At 41.4% G+C, this 20,505-nt stretch overlaps 2 protein-coding genes across 3 annotated transcripts; one reads left to right on the top strand and one right to left on the bottom strand.

Moving 5' to 3' along the window:
- The first annotated feature begins 350 nt into the window (after positions 1–350).
- man1b1b (mannosidase, alpha, class 1B, member 1b) lies at positions 351–11,094 on the top strand. Of its 2 annotated transcripts, none has more exons than XM_030791893.1 (14): positions 351–665; positions 1,387–1,543; positions 2,090–2,198; positions 2,325–2,434; positions 2,866–3,011; positions 3,476–3,576; positions 3,775–3,954; positions 4,101–4,249; positions 4,602–4,790; positions 5,503–5,693; positions 7,401–7,521; positions 8,007–8,201; positions 8,610–8,741; positions 9,883–11,094. In XM_030791893.1, exons 2-14 carry the CDS (start codon positions 1,445–1,447, stop codon positions 10,087–10,089), a joined length of 1,929 nt encoding a protein of 642 aa, XP_030647753.1. In that variant the 5' UTR covers positions 351–665; positions 1,387–1,444; the 3' UTR covers positions 10,090–11,094. The 2 variants fall into 2 exon arrangements, with proteins under 2 accessions (XP_030647753.1, XP_030647754.1); XM_030791894.1 differs by having other exon boundaries at positions 2,869–3,011.
- Positions 11,095–13,191: 2,097 nt separating this feature from the next.
- dpp7 (dipeptidyl-peptidase 7) lies at positions 13,192–18,575 on the bottom strand. Its single transcript, XM_030791586.1, has 13 exons — positions 18,366–18,575; positions 18,069–18,210; positions 17,838–17,977; positions 17,407–17,570; positions 16,958–17,093; positions 16,634–16,715; positions 15,972–16,138; positions 15,445–15,505; positions 14,964–15,082; positions 14,405–14,561; positions 14,094–14,158; positions 13,593–13,663; positions 13,192–13,291 (listed from the first exon to the last, which is right to left on the bottom strand). Exons 1-13 carry the CDS (start codon positions 18,441–18,443, stop codon positions 13,192–13,194), a joined length of 1,482 nt encoding a protein of 493 aa, XP_030647446.1. The 5' UTR covers positions 18,444–18,575.
- Positions 18,576–20,505: the final 1,930 nt, after the last annotated feature.

The raw sequence follows: 20,505 nt of genomic DNA on the forward strand, positions 1-20,505 counted from the left end.
CAGATTTATACTGAAACCACGTAGGTCTTAGCCAATCTGAACCACCAGACTGCTTTTAGTCCTACTTATAAATATTTTCAGAATCACCTCGAACGCTTCTCTAGGAGAAAACATGACCTTACACGTTGTGATAAAAGAAAAACCTCCAAATATACACGCAACTCTAAAGCTGCGTATCTGCGTGAACAGCGCACGAAAATTAACATAATGGTACATTTAAGTTAGTAATAAAACAAAACGATGCTGTGGACCAATGCCTCGACAAGCGATTTGCGCCCCTAGGGGAGAAATGTAGCTCTACTTGTTGGAAAAGCACATCTGATACAGTAGTGAGATTGCCGAGGAAAGGCAGTGCCAGAGAGTGTGACAGGCGCGGTATCACCCTCCGTAGCGACTTCAGAAGAAGCAATGAACAAGCACTGAGACGGACTTAACTCATATAACCGTCCTGTATGTAAGGCTGTTTCATGTTAAAGATGTTTTCATACTGAGAATCACCCGTAAGCTTTCCATTAAATTTTGAGGATGTACGGTGTAGTGCCGTTGGCGAATGCGGCCTTGCTGATGCCTCGGACTCAAGTAAGTTTTTGATCTGACCTTGGGCGGCTCACATCGGGCAAGATTTTGGTGGAATCGCGTACGTGTAACTTAAAGAAACGGAAAAGGTAACTTGGAGTTTTGATGTGCAGGCGTTGTGGTTAACACATCATTGTTTCATTTCAATAACGACATACTAGACTGTCAACGTTTTGTTTTTTTTTAATAAGACGAATTTGTGAAAGTAAACAATGTCAGCTGAGTTTAGTACTCGTCATCAAATAGCGAAAGACCTCGATCGATCCACTTGTCTGTTTTAACTGATTTTTGCGGGCTACTTTTGTGACAGTTTTTTTTTGTGCAGACTCTATCAGATCTTCTGTCGCAGACTGAGACTTTTGCTTACAGTAAATATTGGTTTTCTGTAGACATTTTTGAAGTAACGTTATGACAGGTGGTTCAGGAACTACACCAACTTTATCAGCTGTCAACTGCTCACTGTCTGGAGCGATTCTGATAGCAAGATATAGTTGAGGCCACAACCGAAATTACTCGATCATCCTTTTTTATGTTTTTTGTTTTTGTTTTTTTTAACACGAAAAATTCACTTATGGATACGTTATTCTCGGAATTAATATTAAATATTAACATTCAGCTCAGCATTTACCAGTTCAGTCCAGCTCGTCTTCCAGTCGTTTTTGTAATTCCGTATAGCAAGTTTTGCCCTCAAATATGTTTCATATCATAGAGACGTCTCCCACATAAAGATTTAAAGCCCACAAATAGCACAAATTGAATTAGTGGTAGAAGCAAATGTTCAAATAACCATCTCATCTCTTTTATTGACAGAGCACCCGTGCCTTCTTAGAACCGCGTCTATGACCGTCTGCTTCAACCGTATAGAGACATGCACCAAACGTCTAGAAAGGACTTTATATCTCTGACTGTCACTGAAACCGGCAGTTATACGAATGGCAAGCAATGGCGAAGACAGTCTTGCTGGAGGGTGAGTCAAACATTGATGTTCTACATGATTTCTGATATGACGCGGCTCACAAAGCTTACTCATGTGTTATAGGCGTTCTCTTCAGATATGACAGACATTTTATTGATATACCTAAATCTGTGGCTTTGGTTTGATATCATATTTGGTTTTGGTTGCTGTTCCATGTTGGCTCTTTTAAGTAATTTTCTCTCCAGTTACAAGTAAAACTGGTGTACTAACATGCTGTGTTTAGCTGGTTACACAAATGATCTCCTACAAATCAGTCTTGAAATGTTCAGTCAGTTTGAATAACACAACTTGTTGCCCTAAAGGAATATCAGACTCCCACCAATATCCTTCTCTTGTGTCACTGTTTAGACCTTTGGTTAGTATCAGAGAAAATTCCTCTAGAGGAACAAAACCAACTAAGGCCTTTGTCTTTAAACAGTGCTAAGAGATGCACATATTAATGAGCAGATGATTTCACATGTACTTGTAAACTCATATTCTTATGTATTAAATGTTTTTCTTTTCTTCTCTTTTCTCTTCTTTGGTAAATATACACAGAAATGGAAGCAGCTGTCCAGGCTTCAGCGCAGTCTTTGCCTCTTTGCTTTACTGCTGTTCTCGATTGGTGGACTCGCCACATATCCCAGCCTATCAGAACACTGGAAAGGTAAGTGGCATTGCTATTGGTTGCAGTTCAGCAAAAATGTGATGGATAATTGGTTTCTTATGCCATTTATTGTATTTGGGTTTTTTTTTTGTTTGTTTGATTTGTTTTGTTTTCATCTTTGGACAGCATTGTCAAATAAAGCATTTACAGAGAACTGGGAGGATTTGAAACAGAAAGATGCTTTTGCTGATCCACAAAGATCATTCCGGCACGTTCTTCCTGAGCCCCCTTCAGAGGTAATGCCTCAGTCAACTTTTTTCCTCTTGGATAAATCTGTCTCTTTTTTTTTTTGTTTCTTCCTGGTGTCTCTGGTCTCATTTATTTGTCTGTAATCAGCCCTTTGCTGGAAAATTCCAGAGAGGCAGATTACAGCATCAAAAAAAAAAAAAAAAGACATCAAACTGCTATTCAACCTCTATAGAGACACAGAATTTTTTTGGGCATTTTGCCAGTGCTTGAGGAGGGGGGGGGGGGGACTCTTCTTTCATCTCATGGATCTACTCAACAAAGCAATCCATTTTAGCCTCTTATTTTTAGAAATATTTTTCTGTTTTTTGATTTTTCCTTTTTTTGGTTTTGACAGAATTGGTTTGGTAGTCTGAATCTGGGTCTGTGAGTCATAATTAACCCCTCCCCCCTATCTCCTCTTTTCTGTCCCTTTCTTCAGCAGAAGAAATCATCCCATAAGAGGGGACCTCCTGCCTTGCAGAACCGATTTCAGAGAAAGGAAAACGGGTCAGAACTCCTCAGTGAACAAAAGCAAGGGACAGAACTGAAGAACGCGGACGCAGACGGAGGCAAACCGGTCGTTAGGTGAGACCTCCGGAATTTTCCACATCCGAAACAGCTCACGGCTAATAGCTGAGGCTCAGCATCGGTCTAACAGCTCCATGTTGTCCGCGACCTAAGGGTTTGGACGAAAGCATCATACAGAACCCAGAACTGTTTGGTTCTTGTCCTAGAGGTCTGGCTTATGTACTGTTTTTTAAGGAAAGCATGTCTTTTTTCTATCAGCCGCTAGTCCAGGTTTAGAAAACCAGATGGGAGTGTTTTTTTTTTTTTTTTTTTATTCATTCCAACCGTGTCTTCTAATTACTGTGTTAAGATCTGAGATCCAGTGAAACCGTGAGTGTTTGCCCTACAGCAGTAAGATTAGACCCCTCTGTACCAAGCATTAGTATTCTGAGAACACACAGGCCTTTTATCCTTTCCATGACCATCAGTGCAACAGAGTTTGGACGTTTTAAATTCTCAATCTTCCCCCTGTTTGGTTGCAGTTGGCGTGGGGCTGTGATCGAGAGGGACCAGGACAGCGTGTCGAACGTCAAGGAGAAAGAAAAGCCCCTTGCTCCAGTGGAGGCAGCCGAACAGAACCTGGGTGGGTCATATTGTCCGACGGTATTGGACTGGACTGCCGTTTACTGCGAGTGAATAAACTGTGCCTTTACCTTCTGTCCGGTTTTCAATGTGTGTAGATGTGTATGTGTCAACTGGAGTCGTCTTGACTCATTTTTTGAAAAGGGTAAATCTGGGGGAGTGTGGAGACTCAAGTTTTCCGACGTGATGTCTGTTTTAGTGGAAAACAGACTTGAGGCCGTGAGAGAGGCTTTCCGACATGCCTGGAAGGGATACAAAGACTTTGCCTGGGGTCACGATGAACTCAAACCCATCTCGAAGTCCTACGGAGAATGGTTCGGATTAGGCTTAACCTTGATCGACGCGTTAGACACTATGTGGATCATGGGTCTAAAAAAAGGTAACCAGAGTTTCAAACATCAGTTTTCTTTTTTTTTTTCTTTGTAATGTTTTTTTTTTTTTTTTTTTATCGGTTTGTATCTGTTTAAGATGACCCATTTTAAGGATCTGTTTAATCAAGCTTGTTTAATTTACTGTTGTTTTCAGAGTTTGAAGAGGCTAAGATCTGGGTGGCTAAAGAGCTCTCGTTTAATAAAAACATTGACGTTAACCTGTTTGAAAGCACCATTCGCATCCTCGGAGGTCTGCTTAGCTCTTACAACCTAACCGGAGACTCGCTCTTCTTGGAGAAAGCGGTGAGTCATGGTGTGTGTGCGTGAGAGCGAGAAAGAAAGAGTTTGATAATGACAGAAGGAATTAGGAAGATAGAGTGAGTGTGTGTGTGTGTGTGTGTGTGTGTTTGTGTGTGTGGGAGAGAAAGATTATGCTATGCTTATTAAATAGTCACTCGTCTGTTAATTTCATTTAGCCATGCACTGATAAGTCCCAAACACGCAAAGCGCCTCGTTTACAGTTTACAGTTAGAAGATTGAAATTTATATTCGCTGTGCCTTATTATATTGGTAGCGCTTCATCATAATCCAAATAGGATGGCTGATTAAGGCTGCTAAATTTTTAATCTGCTGCCGCTGTTTGATTATGTCGCAGAAAGATCTGGGGTCCAGGTTGATGCCCGCCTTCAACACGCCGTCTAAAATCCCTTACTCCGACGTGAACATCGGGAAAGGGACCGCCCACCCACCTCGCTGGACTTCGGACAGCACCGTGGCAGAGGTCACCAGCATCCAGCTGGAGTTCCGAGAACTGAGCCGTCTCACGGGGGATCCACAGTATCAGGTGGGGCTTTTAAGACGCGGCGATGTGGTCTGCAGAGTCAAAACCCAAGTTTGCTGGCTACATGGTACTTGCGTACCTACAGAGTGGTTTGGATTTGAGTAGGATTAATTCAAAAGTTTTGAGTACTCTTTTCTCTTTTGAGTACGTGCCAAAGTATGCGCCTGACTCATCGTCAGATAGTCGGTCTTGAATCTCCTGCAAACTGATGCAATCGTGCAAGCTGTTTGTAAGCTTTCTTACAGGTTGTCAAAGCAAACCACTTTGTAATGTGCTTATGTAATTGTGGTCCTGTGTAGTATCTGTTGAATGTACTTCCAAAATGTCACCACCTTGTTGATTCTGTTGAAACCACAGTTTGTAGATGTGTAATTGTGAATCCTTACCAACCCAAGTGATGTTTTTTGTTTGTTTGTTTCCTCTCTTTTCCTCCCTCATTTCCTTTCGTGAATGGTCTCTGATTCAGGGTTCAATAAATGAACTGATGTAGGTATGAAAACATGTTAAATCAAGAATTAAGGCTAGATAGTGAAGACATAAGACTGAAGAACCTACAAGCTAACCAATGTCTCCCTTCTGCTCTCTCTCTCTCTCTCTCTCTCTCTATCTCTCTCTCTCTCTCTCTCTCTCTCTCTCTCTCTCTCTCTCTCTCTCTCTCTCTGTGTCTATGTGGCTGTGCGTATGTGCGTGTGTGCGTGCGTTGGGCTGCCTGTAGCTGGCAGTGAATGAGGTGATGAGAAAGGTCCATAAGTTGGGTGGAAAACACGAAGGGCTGGTGCCCATGTTCATCAACACCAACAGCGGGCTGTTCACGCACCAGGGTGTTTACACGCTGGGCGCCAGGGCCGACAGCTACTACGAATACCTCCTCAAACAGTGGATCCAGGGAGGCAAGAAAGAAACAGAGTGAGTGTGCTTGTGTGCTTTCTCCATTGTGTCCTGTTCAGTGCCTTCAAATGATCAGTCGATGGTGTCTTCTCAAATGCTGTGTTAAACAAAGTGAAGTGTTTATGGAAGCATAATGTATGGTGAAAGATAGATAGATACACACTTAGAGGGACAGATAGATAGATACATATAGACATACATACATGCGTATATATATATATATATATATAAAGAAATAGGAGTTGATTTGTGGCAGGTAAAGCACTGAACTATGGTAACAGTGGAGATGATGATATTTTATGAGGATAAATAAGTAAACAGACAAACAAAAACGAGCAAAAGTCACAATGGAACCCCATCAGTGCATTGCATGTATTTCAGTCCTATGTAGGTAGGCATTGGCTTCGATTCAGCGGTGACACACCTGTGAATAAAAGGCTGATTCACACAACTCCCTCTACCTTTAAAGACTCACAGACCTCTCCCGGCAGGAGGCCACACACACACATTCAAAACTCAGGAGGAGGTGAAAATACCTTCTTTAGTCATCCAGGCTTGCTGTAACACCCGTTACTGGAACAGTCTGCGTAAGCTTGTCACCGATTGGGCGGACATCGTCCAAGTGAGAAACAGCGATCGAATCAAAGCCAGCCACGTGAATCCGCTCCGCGCTACACAAACGAAAGCCGCGTTCCCGCATTGTTCGTCTGCAGAGCTCTGACACATCTGACAGGAGAATCGTTTGATTTTTTTTTTTTTTTGAGATTACGCTAAGCTCCTGTGTGTCTGACCGGGATTAAACTGCACGAGGTCTCTCTTAACCTTAAGCATCGTGGCGCGTCTGTAGCGAGACGGCGTGCTGAGATGTACGCAAATAAAAGATTCATGATCTGTCGAGAGATATTTCATTCATCTCCTCCCCCCTGAGGGACCTTAAGAAGAAGCTTCTGGATCTTAAAAGCTCAACCATTAAACATTTATCACTGGTAACGTGGAACATACTTGTACCAGTCTGTGTGCTCTGGCGGCCAAGCAATTCCCGTTTAGCCTGTGGCGTGGCTAGGCTAGTGTAATTGTGTGCCAGTGCAGTCAGGAGTTACCAGGCTGAGTTTACTGTGGCCCGAAATTCCCCCTGACAGACTGACTTTAAATTGTTACAGGCATGAATGAATATACAATGCAATTACTGTTCAAATGGCCCAAGGGTACTGGCTGATATAGAACACTACACCCCACAATTCAACAGTGCTTTGTCAGTTCATTATGGAAATGAATGCTTTTACAGCCTATGTACTTCCACTTAACATACCATATCTGAACATGGTGTATGTTGTTTAGTATGGTTTCTTTTTTAGACATATTAACAAACTATGTTTGTGACAGTTATTGATGATAATGATGTGCTTGAATATAATTTTTCCTCTGTTGTCTTTTCACCATCGTTCCTATTCGCACCTTAAATGTGAGGTTTATATTGTATTTTCAAATCTGTTGGGGAAAGTAGTCATCATACCTATTTCAGGTATGATGACTACCTGTGTGAAAGTAGTCATCATACCTGAAAACTCTGAACTACAAGCTGGGATCAGTTAGATTTTGAATTCAAACCGTGAAGCATTCAGTTGGTCAAAATTCATTTGTGGCTTTCATACTGAGGGGGGAAAAAAGAATTCAGAAGGAATTTGGCGAGGGAATTCAGCCCAAACTGTTGTTCTGTTTTGGCAGGTTGTTGGAGGACTACCTCCAGGCTATGGAAGGAGTGAAGAATAACTTGTTGAAGAAATCCTCTCCACTGGGTCTGACTTTTGTTGGGGAGCTCTCACACGGTCAATTCAGTCCTAAAATGGTACTTTTGTCCCTTCCTCAGCCAGCCATTTCCAAGCTCTCATCCGTCAGGGGTTAATGTTTCACACTGAGATTACTTTGGAAACTGGATAACTTAAAAAGATTCCGTGCCAAATATTTCGACTGTCTAACAGGACTATGTCTCTCACCCCCCCCCCCTCCATGTCTCTCTCTCTCTCACTCTCTCTCGCTCTCTCACCCTCTCTCTCTGTCTCTCTCTCTCTCACACTCTCTCTCTCTGTCTCTCTCTCTCTTGCACGCACACACACACACACACACACACACACACACACACACACACACACACACACACACACACACACGCATGCACACACATACACACACACACGATCGCATATCTGCTTTCTCACTTCCTTTGTACCTTTGACTCTTCCTCTGTCGTTCTCTATCTCTCTCCCTCTCCCTCTGCACATTCTCCTTCTGTTTCTTCTCCTTCATCCTCTGACACTCCTTCCCTTTTCTCAGGACCATCTGGTCTGTTTTCTGCCCGGCACCTTGGCTTTGGGCGCCTACAACGGTTTGCCGGCGGATCACATGGACCTGGCCAAGCGGCTCATGGAGACCTGCTACCAGATGTACGTTCAGATGGATACGGGACTAAGCCCCGAGATCGTCCACTTTAACACCCATGTCTCCAGCGTCAAGGACGTGGACGTGAAGGTTAGCGCCGGGGCCGTCCGGAAGGCGGCAGCCGTGGGTGGGCGGAGTCAGAGAAGGCTTTGTTGCCTCGGAAACCGACCTAGTCACTTGATATGTTTTTTTACTGATGTCTCAGTTACTCTGAGAACCAGCGCTCCTGATTCTTCTAATGAAGGGTTTGGGGATTTGTGGTGCGTTTGATACCGGGTGTTCTGGGATTAGGTGTAACAGATGTAGGAAATGCCCCGGTAACTGCTCTCGTCAAAAGCACGTCTCATTTCCCCTCTGATTAGTTTAGATTTTGCGAAATAAAAAACGATCTTCTCGTCAGCGTAGGACTGAATTGTTGGGAAAGCTGTTTGCCCTGAGCGTTGAAATAAACCGAGATTTTTCCACCCTCCGTTGGGGTTTTTTTTTTTTTTTCCACAGCCTGCAGACAGACACAACCTACTGCGCCCAGAGACTGTGGAGAGTCTCTTTTACCTGTACAGGTTTACAAAGGACAAGAAATACCAGCAGTGGGGCTGGGAGATCCTCCAGAACTTCAACAAGTACACCAGGGTAGGTAAACAGTCACAGAGAATACAGCTACAGCCTGGACAGTTCAACAAGTACACCAGGGTAGGTAAACAGTCACAGAGAATACAGCTACAGCCTGGACACTGTGTGTGGCTCAGCACCATCACAGCAGCAGCTAAGTTTTTTATTATTATTGTTGTTATTGTTGTTGTTGTTGTCATTATTATTATTGTTGTTGTTGTTGTTGTCATTATTATTGTTATTATTATTAGTAGTAGTAGTAGCAGTAGTATTGGTATTATTGTTGTTATTATTATTTGTAGTAGTAGTATTGTTGTTATTGTTGTTGTTGAAGAGTTTTTTTTTTTTAAATTTGGCATGTGAAAAAGACTTCGGTGGTGTTAAGAGACAGGGACGTGTTGGTTACTTTTGTTGAGGCTGACACTGTAGAATATTTTTCTTCGTACTGGACGCCAGCCAATGCGCTGTTCCACACCTGGCCCTGACTTGCTAGAAATTTTGACGATCCCTCCTCAGATAAATTGAAACTCCGGGTTTCTTATTTCTCGGGGAAGAAATGAACTGTGAGTCAGCTTCACTCAGGTTGTGTGGCTTTTCAGCTCCCCTGTCAGTGACTGAGTCATGTGAAATATGGGATGTTACTTAGGACAACGGAAGTGAAATGTACACAGCTTCTCTGTAACTTCTAGGCTATTCAATTTCCCTCAGGATCAACAAAGAATCTATCTATCTGTCTGTCTGTCTAATTACAAATCCAATTCAAACTGAATTATCAGCATAGTATTTATCCTGTAATTAAAGCATGCTCGATCGTAGTAAAAGTCCTTAAATACGTGTTCAGCTCAAAATAACACACTCTACCAAAATTACAGAAAAATCCCTGTTTTTTGAATGACTCCTTGTTTCAAAGTAGACTTACACAGACCTCTTACTTGACCTTGAAATGACACAGTTTCCGCATTTTATGAATGAACCACACAGTTTCGCCGAATCGCGCTGAAATCTCTCTGTCTCCGCTTCTTTATTTTGCAATGAAATTTAATCGAAATTCAACCACAACCCCTGACTTTATTCTAGCAGTTTCAAAGCCCCCTTTGTTTCATGAATAAAATTACGCTGTGTCTTTTCACAAGGCTAAAAACTCGCTGACTTTGACTTGCAGGTTCCCTCGGGCGGTTATACATCCATCAATAACGTGTGCGATCGGGATTACCCCAGTCCCCGGGACAAGATGGAGAGCTTCTTCCTGGGCGAGACTCTCAAGTACTTCTACCTGTTGTTCTCGGACGAGCCCGGTCTGATCAGCCTAGACAAATATGTCTTCAACACTGAAGCTCACCCTTTGCCCATATGGCCAAACACACAGTGACCATCAGGAAAAGGGGACTCGCACACGCGTGTATACACATGCACGCACACACACACGCACGCACACACACGCACCACTACATGTCAAATCTGTGTGCTCTTACACAACCATAGCCAGTGTATTCAGTCGCGTAAACACACTCAAAACATACACACACCTAGTACATACATTCAAATGTACATACACATGCGCACACACACACACACACACACACCCCTCTCAGGGCTTGGACCACTCAAAGACTACTTTTGTTTTGTCTTCTGTCTTTATGGTTAAACTGCCATGTCTCCTACCTACTCGGGGAAGAATCTTATTTTGTATATTTGGAATACACTTGCTAGTGAAACGATTGTAATAACTTTGAACATCAGATCTCAGTGCGTATGTGTCATAGACAGCCTTTTGTATTGGGAACAATCGGGGGGTTTTTTTTGGTTCACCTGTTCATATCTTTTATTGGTTTCTACTTAATCGTATCTGGTGTGGAATACCAACGACTGGTATATATTTATATACTCAACACACACACACCAAAATGTTCGTATGCTGGCTTCGTCTTTGATGCTTTAAAAAACAAAAATGTGTTTTTTCTTTTTCTTTTTTTCTTTTTTACCGTAATTAAAATGGCTGTATTTGCACTTGTGTGAAATGCTTATCTGGCATCTCCAGACTGCTGATTGGGTGGAGGGGATGACTGACAAAAGCCACAATGTGTGGCTCTGAACCACAGCAACAGGGAGAGCGTGGACGGGCTTAACAGACTGCAGAAACAGACCTGTCAATCAAACCTCCCATCAAAGTGGTGAGCTTTTTGAATAATACCAGTGCTAGCTTGTGTGTTTTGAACTCTCTCCCTTTTTGCTAAAATGGGGGGGGGGGGAGCAGACATTGGAGGACCTTGGAGGAGAAGAATCAGCTTGCGTACTGTGAAGCCTTTTCTATTGAAACTGCGAGCACTTTGTTGCAAAAATGATGTTGTTTCTCAAAATGTGTGCGTGTGTGTGTGTGTGTATGTGCGTGCGTACGTGTGTGTGTGCGTGTGTGTGTGTGTGTTTGCTTTTTTTGTGAAACAGCTGCTATTTATCTTTTTTTTTTTTTTTTTTTTGTCCTTCTTGCAGTTCGATGTTCTGTTTTCTTTTCCATGGTGTAATTTTGTTTGATCCTCATATTCTGTGCTGTCACCTCTGTTGTTGATCACTGTTGTTTGTTGTTTATGTGCGTACGTTTGTTATCGTTTTCAGTGCTCTACGGTGATGATGCAGTGATTGTAATAAGCATTTAATAACTTTGTGATCCGTGAGAAATATCAACGTGATTTATCTTACTGCCATTCCTGTAAATATCCGATGCCTTGTGTTTAGACTCACTATCATTTATCATTTAACAGAATTGAATAGCCGATTCAGAGACATATCCGTGCCGATTTGTATAGCATTGAGACCATTTCCTTAACCCAGTGGTGTGTGTGTGTGTGTGTGTGTGTTTTTTTTTTTCCTACTAGTTAAATTTCGAATGTTCTTTGAAATTTAGATTTGGATGTTTGGATCTATTTGGATGGTTTTTTTTATCCTGAATTGTGATGTATGAAGGTTTTTTTTTTTTTCTTTTGGTTCCAAATTGTCCAGAAATGTAGAGTTAGAAAAAGCACAGTTTAATATGGGAAAGAACTGCAGTGTTTTTTAACTTTGTGTTTAGTACATGCAGTAGCCCCTGTGATTTTGTTGCGTGAGGACATAGATTAGGATTAGCTGTAAGTGATGGTGAAAGTAACATGGTTTATTTTGTATGTAAGGTTATTTCAGGTTTCACAGTCTTAAAAACTGAGAATATATTTGAGAGTGTGAGAGTCACACTGTTTATGAATCAGTGAAGTTCTGTCGTGTATCTCTGCAGATTGTGGCTGAATATGTAACTATATTTTGAAATAGGCCCATTTCCCTGTGTCACTGGTGTGCTGACCCACAGGAGGCAAAACGTGAGTGAAAAGGGCATATTTAAGAAGAAAAAGAGAAACTGTTAGCGTGAGTTTACCCTTTTTGTCCACAAAAGAGGGGGAAAAAAAAAACAAGCCCTGTAGAATTAGGATGGTGTGCTGACTTGTATGAACGAGAATATCGTGATCGAATATCCTTTATCGTCATTATATTTCTGTCCCGTTTTGTGCCTTCAAATTTATACTGAACAGTCGTCGAATATATTGTCTATTTTGAAGCGTGAAAGTGAAGTTTGTATGAAAATCTGTCCGTTTGATCATTCATATGTCTCATTCACGGGAAGCATTTACACGTTTTGTTGTAGATATTTAGACAAATTCTTGTGGTTCATAATATAATGACTGCACATATATGAGATAAGAGGATAAATTAATTTGTTTAAAGTCTATAATGTATTCCTTTTTGTATTAATGGTCGGAATCTCAAGTCAGACCAAGATGTCCTACTGTGTATCAGTATAGACGCAAACAAGCACAAGTATGTCACACGATTCAAAACAAAGGGCTCAGAGATGCACAGATTCCTTTTACACCTGTTTTGTTTGGGATTTTTTTTTCTTTTGCTTTTGACAAATGGAAATTGGTTTTTAAATCATTCACAAACCAAAGATGCAGCAAAGAACACTGATACCGATGAGACGCGATCAAACATTTGATACCAACAAAGTCCATAAGCAATCAAAATGCAGTTGTTTTCTGTAAATTGCACCTGCATGGTTCAGTTTGCCACTGAAGCATAAGAAGTGCCCAGAAGCTCTCTGAATTTGGGAGATTAAGTGACTGACTTTTTGCTTTTCATTTCTTAATGGCTTTGGAACTAAAGGGACAAGACGTTTGGTAGACGAGTCCCATTTTCTAAAACACAAACAATTTTGTTACGATGTGTGTATTAAAAATGTTTTGTCAATAAATTGTATTGTCAATCACAAATCTGAAATCCTTACTGTCTGTTTAATGCCAGCATTAAAAAAAAAAAAGCCTTTATTTTTTTTGCCATTCAATTCGTTTACAAAACAGACCTTTCAGAGTACAATTCCTCAGTCCGTTAAAAAAAATAATAAACCAAAAAAAAAAAGAGAACACCCCCCGCCCCGCCCCATCCATGGCGTTTAAGATCTCTGCCGTGCCATTTTCACCCACTGGGCAATGATGTCAGCCTCAGTTTGTCGAGCTTTAATCACAGAGGCGGGGTCAGCTGGATTGGACTCCCTAAACAAACAAATAGGCAAATAGGCAAACAGACAAACGAAACACAGTGAGCTTACAAAGATTTACCGAGGGGGTATCACTGTTTTTGTTTTCTGAAGTACACCACAACACATCACCGGCAGTACATTTCACACTCAAATCCAGGCGTCTTGCCAGACACAGAGAAATGTAGATTTGTGACACCCCCCCCCCGATACACACACACACACACACACACACACACACACACACACAAAAAACCCTTCTAAAATAATCACTTCTTTGTCTAGATTTAACTGAATTTACTTGTCAGTCCACTTACCTCAGATCTAGGTGGTGAGCTCCTTCAGGTATGGTGATTGCAATCAGAGACTGGCTCAGCGATTTCCTAATCTGAAGTTACAGGAGAGGGGGGAAAAAAAAGGTGATTAATTTATCTCGACGGGTGGTTGACATATCCATACTCCCTTCACTATATCTCACTGTCTCAGAGTCAGTGTGTGACATCAGGCGTGTCGTTTAAACGGTGCTAACAGCACAGCACAAACCATTAGGCCATGGCTAAAAAGGCAGCACATTCAAAACCAGTGGAACAGATGGCTACATTATTGCTCTAGCACACATCAATGTTAACAAGTACTGAAGAGTTAGTAAAACTTCTTTCTGTATATATATATATATATATATATATACACACACACACACACACACACACACATGTGAGTGTGTGTGTGTGTGTATATATATACACACACGCATGTATATATGTATGCATATGCATATGAGAGAGAGAGAGAGAAATACACTCTGTTAAGAGTCTTACCCCTCCGTTGGCCCAGGGGTCAAGATCCCCATTGGAAAAAATGATGTTGCTGGCTGTGGAGAGAGCTGAACAGACGCCTTATTGAGTTTCTTCTGCAATGGGAACTCTTAAAATATACTGAGTTTTGAGACAAAAGGTCAAACTGACTGAAGTAAACAATGAAGTCTCTACGGTAACAAACACACTGGAAAAAGACCACAAAGCGGTCGATGGAATCCTTAAGGGGAAAAAAAAAATGGCTTTGAATCGACACAGGGAGAAACATGTAATTCAGGAACGGGCACCGTGTGTCGTGGGGTTTGAGCTCTTACCGTCGCCCCAGTACTGGGTTTTCAGCCAGCCGGGTCGTGGGATGACCCCCCACCGTTTGGCACAATACTGTTCCCTCTGCTGCTCCGTAAACGGCATGGGCGGGAACATGTCGGTCACATTATTACTCTCGTGACACATCTCGATCTCTGTACAGGCCTGTGAGAGACGCGAAAGACCGTTTTACCTTTTCACGTTCCAACAGGTAGGTTCATCTAGGCTGACTTCATTTTAACTGTGAGAATGTGACAGTAGACGTCATACGTCTTAAATGGACTGAAACATTCCGGCTGCAGAGGCAGACAACTTGGTCTACTTGGTCTTACAACTTGGTCTACTTTGAACAGGCACTCGAGCGCCCCCCGGTGGCTTCTTCTGATAGTACGTAAGACTTATGATCTATAAATGTATCATATTCAAACACAAAAAGCACATACTGAGAAGGGACATTTCATGCTAATCAAAAAATGTTCTGCTGTGAATCATTACCATCAAATAGTGATCAAGGATCAATAATTTCATTGTACTTCACAGATTAATAACTGAATTTGGTTAGGATACCTGGTAGTCCCACGCATAACTGTTAAAGCCCAAGCCGCAGCCTGTGGGGTCAGCACACTCCACGTACAGGGAGTAAAGGTCAAAGCACTTCAGTTCCCCCGTAGCATTATATACAATTCCTGACAGATGCGTAAAAAAAAAACCACACACAAAAAAAACAGCCATTCATTACACAAGTGTCTTGTGATTTGTGGTTAAAAAAAAACATTGACTAAACATTTTTAACTGAGCAATGAAAATTGAATTTCCACATTTTTGTTTCACTAATGGAGACCAATTGTTATTACACTATTTTTTTTTTTAATTCAGCAGCAGAGAAAATATGTGTAATCGCACTGCTAGAAACATTCAGTAATAGGCAGTTTATTCGAAGAAACGACAAATATTTAAGTTCACGGGAAGAAATGTTTTGAATAATTTGCGTTTGTTTAAACGAGGCCATTGGTTTAAAACACTGCTGTAGGTTGTCCTTGGCTCTTACCTGCAGTATCCCTGAGGGAGGACATGAGGTCAGGCCCATTCAACATGATCTCACACGCCACCTAGAGGGACAACAAGAGCACAGCATTGCAAACACCAAAAATAATAATTAAAAAAAAAAAAAACCCTGGGGATAATTTCACTCCAATGACACTTATGTTTGTGTGTGTTTTTGACTGTCATAAAAATCTTAATCGTGATATGATACTGTTACTATTAGAATATTATCTCTCCCAGTTTTACAATATCTGGTCATTCTAGGCAGAATGGAATTCTAAAAGACTCAAACGATTGTCCTCAAGGTAGAGAGTGATGCAGCCAAGCAAACAAACTGAAGGCTAGGACTGACAGGTCAGTCAGCAGCATGTTTGAAATATCAGAAGACCAGCCCCGAAACACTCGACCTCTGTGACCCAAATTACACTCAGCACTCATTCTGAGGACGCTAACCACATAACCACCCAGTCAGGCAGCACATCTGCTGTGGGTGTCAAATTCTATCATCCGCCTCAGGTAAGAATGCAGTACCTTCACTGGGAATGCGGGCATGCTCCCCATAAAGTGGGTACTGTAGGGGTAGTCCAGCATGGCCATGAGGGTGAAGGCGTTACGAAGCAGGCCGTTGAGCTGGTGAATGTCCTTAGGGGAAGATGGGGCCTTACAGAGAGAAAACTTCGTCTGGATGCGGCCATAGTCTGCGAGGTAAATGGGAAGGAAAGGGAAGACACAATTTATTTATTTTTTAACAAAATATCAAAAGATATGTGCAAGACAAAACAGGGAATTATGCTAAATTCATAAAGACCTGAATAAATATTTAAACGCTCAGCAGATAAAGCGCTAAAGGTTTCTTTTAATCAGTTTTTCGACTTATGCGCTCCAGCGACTGGTCTGTTTCATGAATATTCATATTGTCCCTTTGTTGATGCTTTTCTTTATCACGAAACAGGAAGCCGGTCAATGTATTCATACTTTGGATATGCAACTTCCTTCCATAAATATTTCATTAGTAAAAAGTTCTTCACTGAGTGCCCCCTAAGTGCAACTGGAAGAAACTCTCCATTAAGTCAAATTTATTCTCACCCAAACCCAAGTGTGAAAACTCTACAAAGAATGCCCCTCCCCCCTTTTTCTTAATTGTAAAATGACGTGTCAAACTGCAGACGACATGACTGTTTTACTGGCAGTACCTTCTTGTTGTGCCAAAGTTTGAAGCCTCTGAAAAGCCCCTCTCACAGCGTCTCTGCAGTCCGGACTGTAATTCTCAAAATCCTGTAAAAACAGATACCGCACAGTAACGTTCAATAGGTAAAATGGGCAAAAGGCAGGTCTAAACTACAGGTTAATAATAATAATCATCATCATCTCATTCCTTCTCAAGTCTAAAGTCATACATTTTGTCTCCACATCAGCTCAGGCTTTAATTAAACACGTGATAACCAAGGCGCATTAACATTTCTCTCAAACCAGACAAGCCTCACTCAGAGCTTTCCAGAACTCTGGCTTGAACTCACAGCGGTGACGTCCCTGAAGAACTGTTTCGGGTCTCCCATCCCGGCGGTGGATAAGATCGGAGCACTGGCGGCCAAAGCCCCTGCTACAATGTTTGGATACCTCACTCTCATATAGACGCTAAGCATTCCTCCGTAGCTGAAGAACAGATTACGACAGACAATCGCTCATTTTAAGACAAGCAGATGGGGGGAAAAAAGGCTATGAAATTTGAGCAGTCATGTAATTTTGATTTAGATTTTAAAAAATACTACTGCAACTATATGCAAGTAATAAAAAGGTTTTCATTTCTTTTAAATAATTCATAAACACATCCCTGTCATAGAGGGGCAAAGACATTTGTGTGAAGTCAACACACAGTCTCAGAATGTATTTAAAGAGATGTAATGGAACTTTCTAGAAAAGTGGAACTTGACATATTTCAACAGCCTGGAAGCCAGTGCTCTCACACCTTCCTCCAAAGACTATGACTGGACACGCCTGGGCTCCCAAATCCTTCTTCAACTCTGTGATCATCACAGCGTAGTCTGCTAAAGCCTGTTCCACTGTCAGCAGGCCAACCTCTGGGATGTTGAAAGAGTCTTTGCCAAAAGGCAGAGATTTTCCATAGTACCTCTATCAAAATCAGTTAAGGACGACAAAGACACAAAATGTCAGACTTTATGAGGTAAAGAAAATACATATATGTTGGCTTAAAAACACAGCATTTTTCGCACGTCAAGTTCACGGTTTTGGATTTGACCTGTAATAAATACCTTTATTTTATTCAACGGAACCATTTCTCCATATTACGTGTTTGAACGACACGGTTTTCATGACTGACATTCTCAGGAGAGAATTACATCTTACAGGGTTGTCACATGATTTGTCAAGTGATCTTACATGTTCAGCAAAAATCACCAGAGCCTTCTGCTGTGAGGCAAGTTCGCTAATAAATCCCGAATTCAAAGCGAACTCCCAAATATCTCCCTCGTTACCGGTGTAGAAGAAGATGGGTCCGTAACCCTTCTTCCAATACTGGTCTGGAAACAAGGAGTACATATTAACAGCATTTGCAACACACCTTTTGTTAAAGGAAAAATGTAATATTAGTGTCAGACGTCATCATTTCACCTGTGATCAGATAGCGTTGGTCGAACGTGCCGTTGCCCATACTGTTAAAATTGAAGTGATCGATTATCTGAGGGAAATATTTTTCTTTAAATTGTGGTTTGGGGTCTGCATTAAATCGGGTGGACCCTCCATGCTTCTCCGTCTGAATAAAATAAAAAGGAATGTGAAAAATATTATTAAGACATTAATAACACGGCCCAATGCAATGACCTCGAACAGTTTCAATGCCTTGAATTCTGGCAAACAGTCTAATGCGACGCCTGTTCAATCTGTGTTGTCCCCTCGTTTAAATCTTACCCGAAATAACTTGTGCGCCTCCGTTTCTCCACTGAGAGAGATTAATATGAGCGTGAATATGAACAACTGAGTTGCCATTGTCTGAAGACGACTAGATAAACTGACTGTACTGCAAAAGTGCGATTTGAAAGTCCGTTCTCTGTCATGTGAACATTAACGATGTATCATGTGACGGTTGAAGAAGTTTCTCTTGAACACTGGTTTGCGGGCTTATCCTATGAGGGGGAAGGATAATAAGAAAATAAAGAGATTCTTATGGTACTAGTAAGCTCTAAGGGTACGAAAAAAATATACTCTAAACTCTGTTACTAAACTTTTTTAAAGTGCGATGTGACAATGATGCAAACTCTGCTTGTTATTGTTTTCTCATTTACTCGTAGGCGGCTATAGAGAGCTAATGGCATATGTGAGGTTCTTTATCGCCATCTAGACTGTGGGAGGTACACTCTCTGAACGCGGTTGAGAACTTCGCAAACTGTGAAGACGTCTAAATTCACAAACCATTAAACTGAGGCAAACGAGCTTCAAAGAAGCTTTATAGCCCTTTGTTGTCCTGTTTCAGACCTCGAAATACTATGAGGACAGTGGCCAACTGTCAACACAAAGACGTCTTTTGATGCTCTGTCCGTGTTTTAAATAGGCCTATATGTTTTATTTACCCTATAGTAAGTAATAAGATATAATGTCAGTTTGTGTCTTGGTCTTTCTCACAATGATTCACACAATGACAGACTATCCCTGTCCTTTCATTTCAACAACAAACTCGGCAGTCCTTTTAACAAAGGCCAAGGATGAATAGTGTTACTAAACTGTGCTGGGTTGGAGAGCACAACAGATGTCTCGAAAGACATCCTGTGTGAGGATTGATCATATATATCACCATAGCAACTGCACAGACATCTTGTTTGTATTTTTTTATACAAACTGTCTCTGTACAGTCTGATACAGAAAGGTTTCTTGGTAATCAAGGTGAACCTGAAGCAATATACTTGATTTGGTGGCGGCACAAATGTTGGCTTGTCAACTGTCAAAATTGAGGAGACGCTCTTGAAAATATACTTTCCACCAATTCTATTTCAGACAGCTCTGTGTCACAGCTGAAAGGGTACTCAAAGTAATTAATATTTCCTTACTGTTACATTCTTAGGAAACTCACTTTATTGTTAAATTCTTTTTTTTTAAAAAGTGACCTTTGCGGGGTCTGACGTGAGAGCAGTGTTGCAAGCGCGCGTTTATATATATGTTGGGGATTTTTTTTTTCCCTGTCCCTTGATTGAGTCAGCCAGCCCACGTTTATATATGTCAGAGCCGCTCTGTACGTGCTGCTCTCTGCATTCACATAGAAACGTTTCCCTGTCTGGCGTCTTCCCGCTGAAGGAATGTAATAACGCAACAGAAGGACTTTTTTTACGGCCCTCGAGCACGTACGCGCTGCGCGGGAGGCAGTTCTAACAGGTGCCACACGGAATAACCAGGACAAGGAAATATTTGGCCAAACTTTTCTCTTTGGTGACAGTCATGTAAAAAAAAGGGGGGGGGGCAGTTTAAATGAAATGTACTTATATTTCAAATGTCTTATTTTACTGAGGGGGGAAAAACTGTCATGACTTTATCGAAATAAAGATAAATATTCCTGCGAGTCTTCCTCGATGATATCATAGCTTTTTCTTCATTTATATTAACCTAGTTCCCACCCCTTCTGCTCAGTGAATACGAGAGCAGTGACTTCCTGCTTATTTGGAATGGGAGGGTATTCCAGCTGTTTGTATTTGCATGCTTTATTTCCCCGTGGCCACTCCAAGAGTACCACCTGTCAGGAGTTTGTGTTTCTTCTTCTTCTTCTTTTTTCCTTCATTAAAAGGAACGGATACACTTTTTTAATAGCTAGTATTGATTTTCTGGTGAGTAGCCTAATATCTACCGTGTTTGACAGTTCTGCTGATACGCTATACTTTTACTGTCAAACTTAATCTGAATGGAACCTGTAAAGCTTGTTTCACTTGTATGTTTATGTTGCCTCGTGGTAAAAAGTGTGGTTTATCATTGTCTCAACTTGATTTTCTTCTGCCCTTACGTGTTCTTAATTCGTTTTTTAGCTAATTGTTTCTTAACGTCTGATCAGTTTATTAAACATTATGGA

This window comes from Chanos chanos, chromosome 14 (genome assembly GCF_902362185.1).
Source record: "Chanos chanos chromosome 14, fChaCha1.1, whole genome shotgun sequence".
Classification (NCBI taxonomy): Eukaryota; Metazoa; Chordata; class Actinopteri; order Gonorynchiformes; family Chanidae; genus Chanos; species Chanos chanos.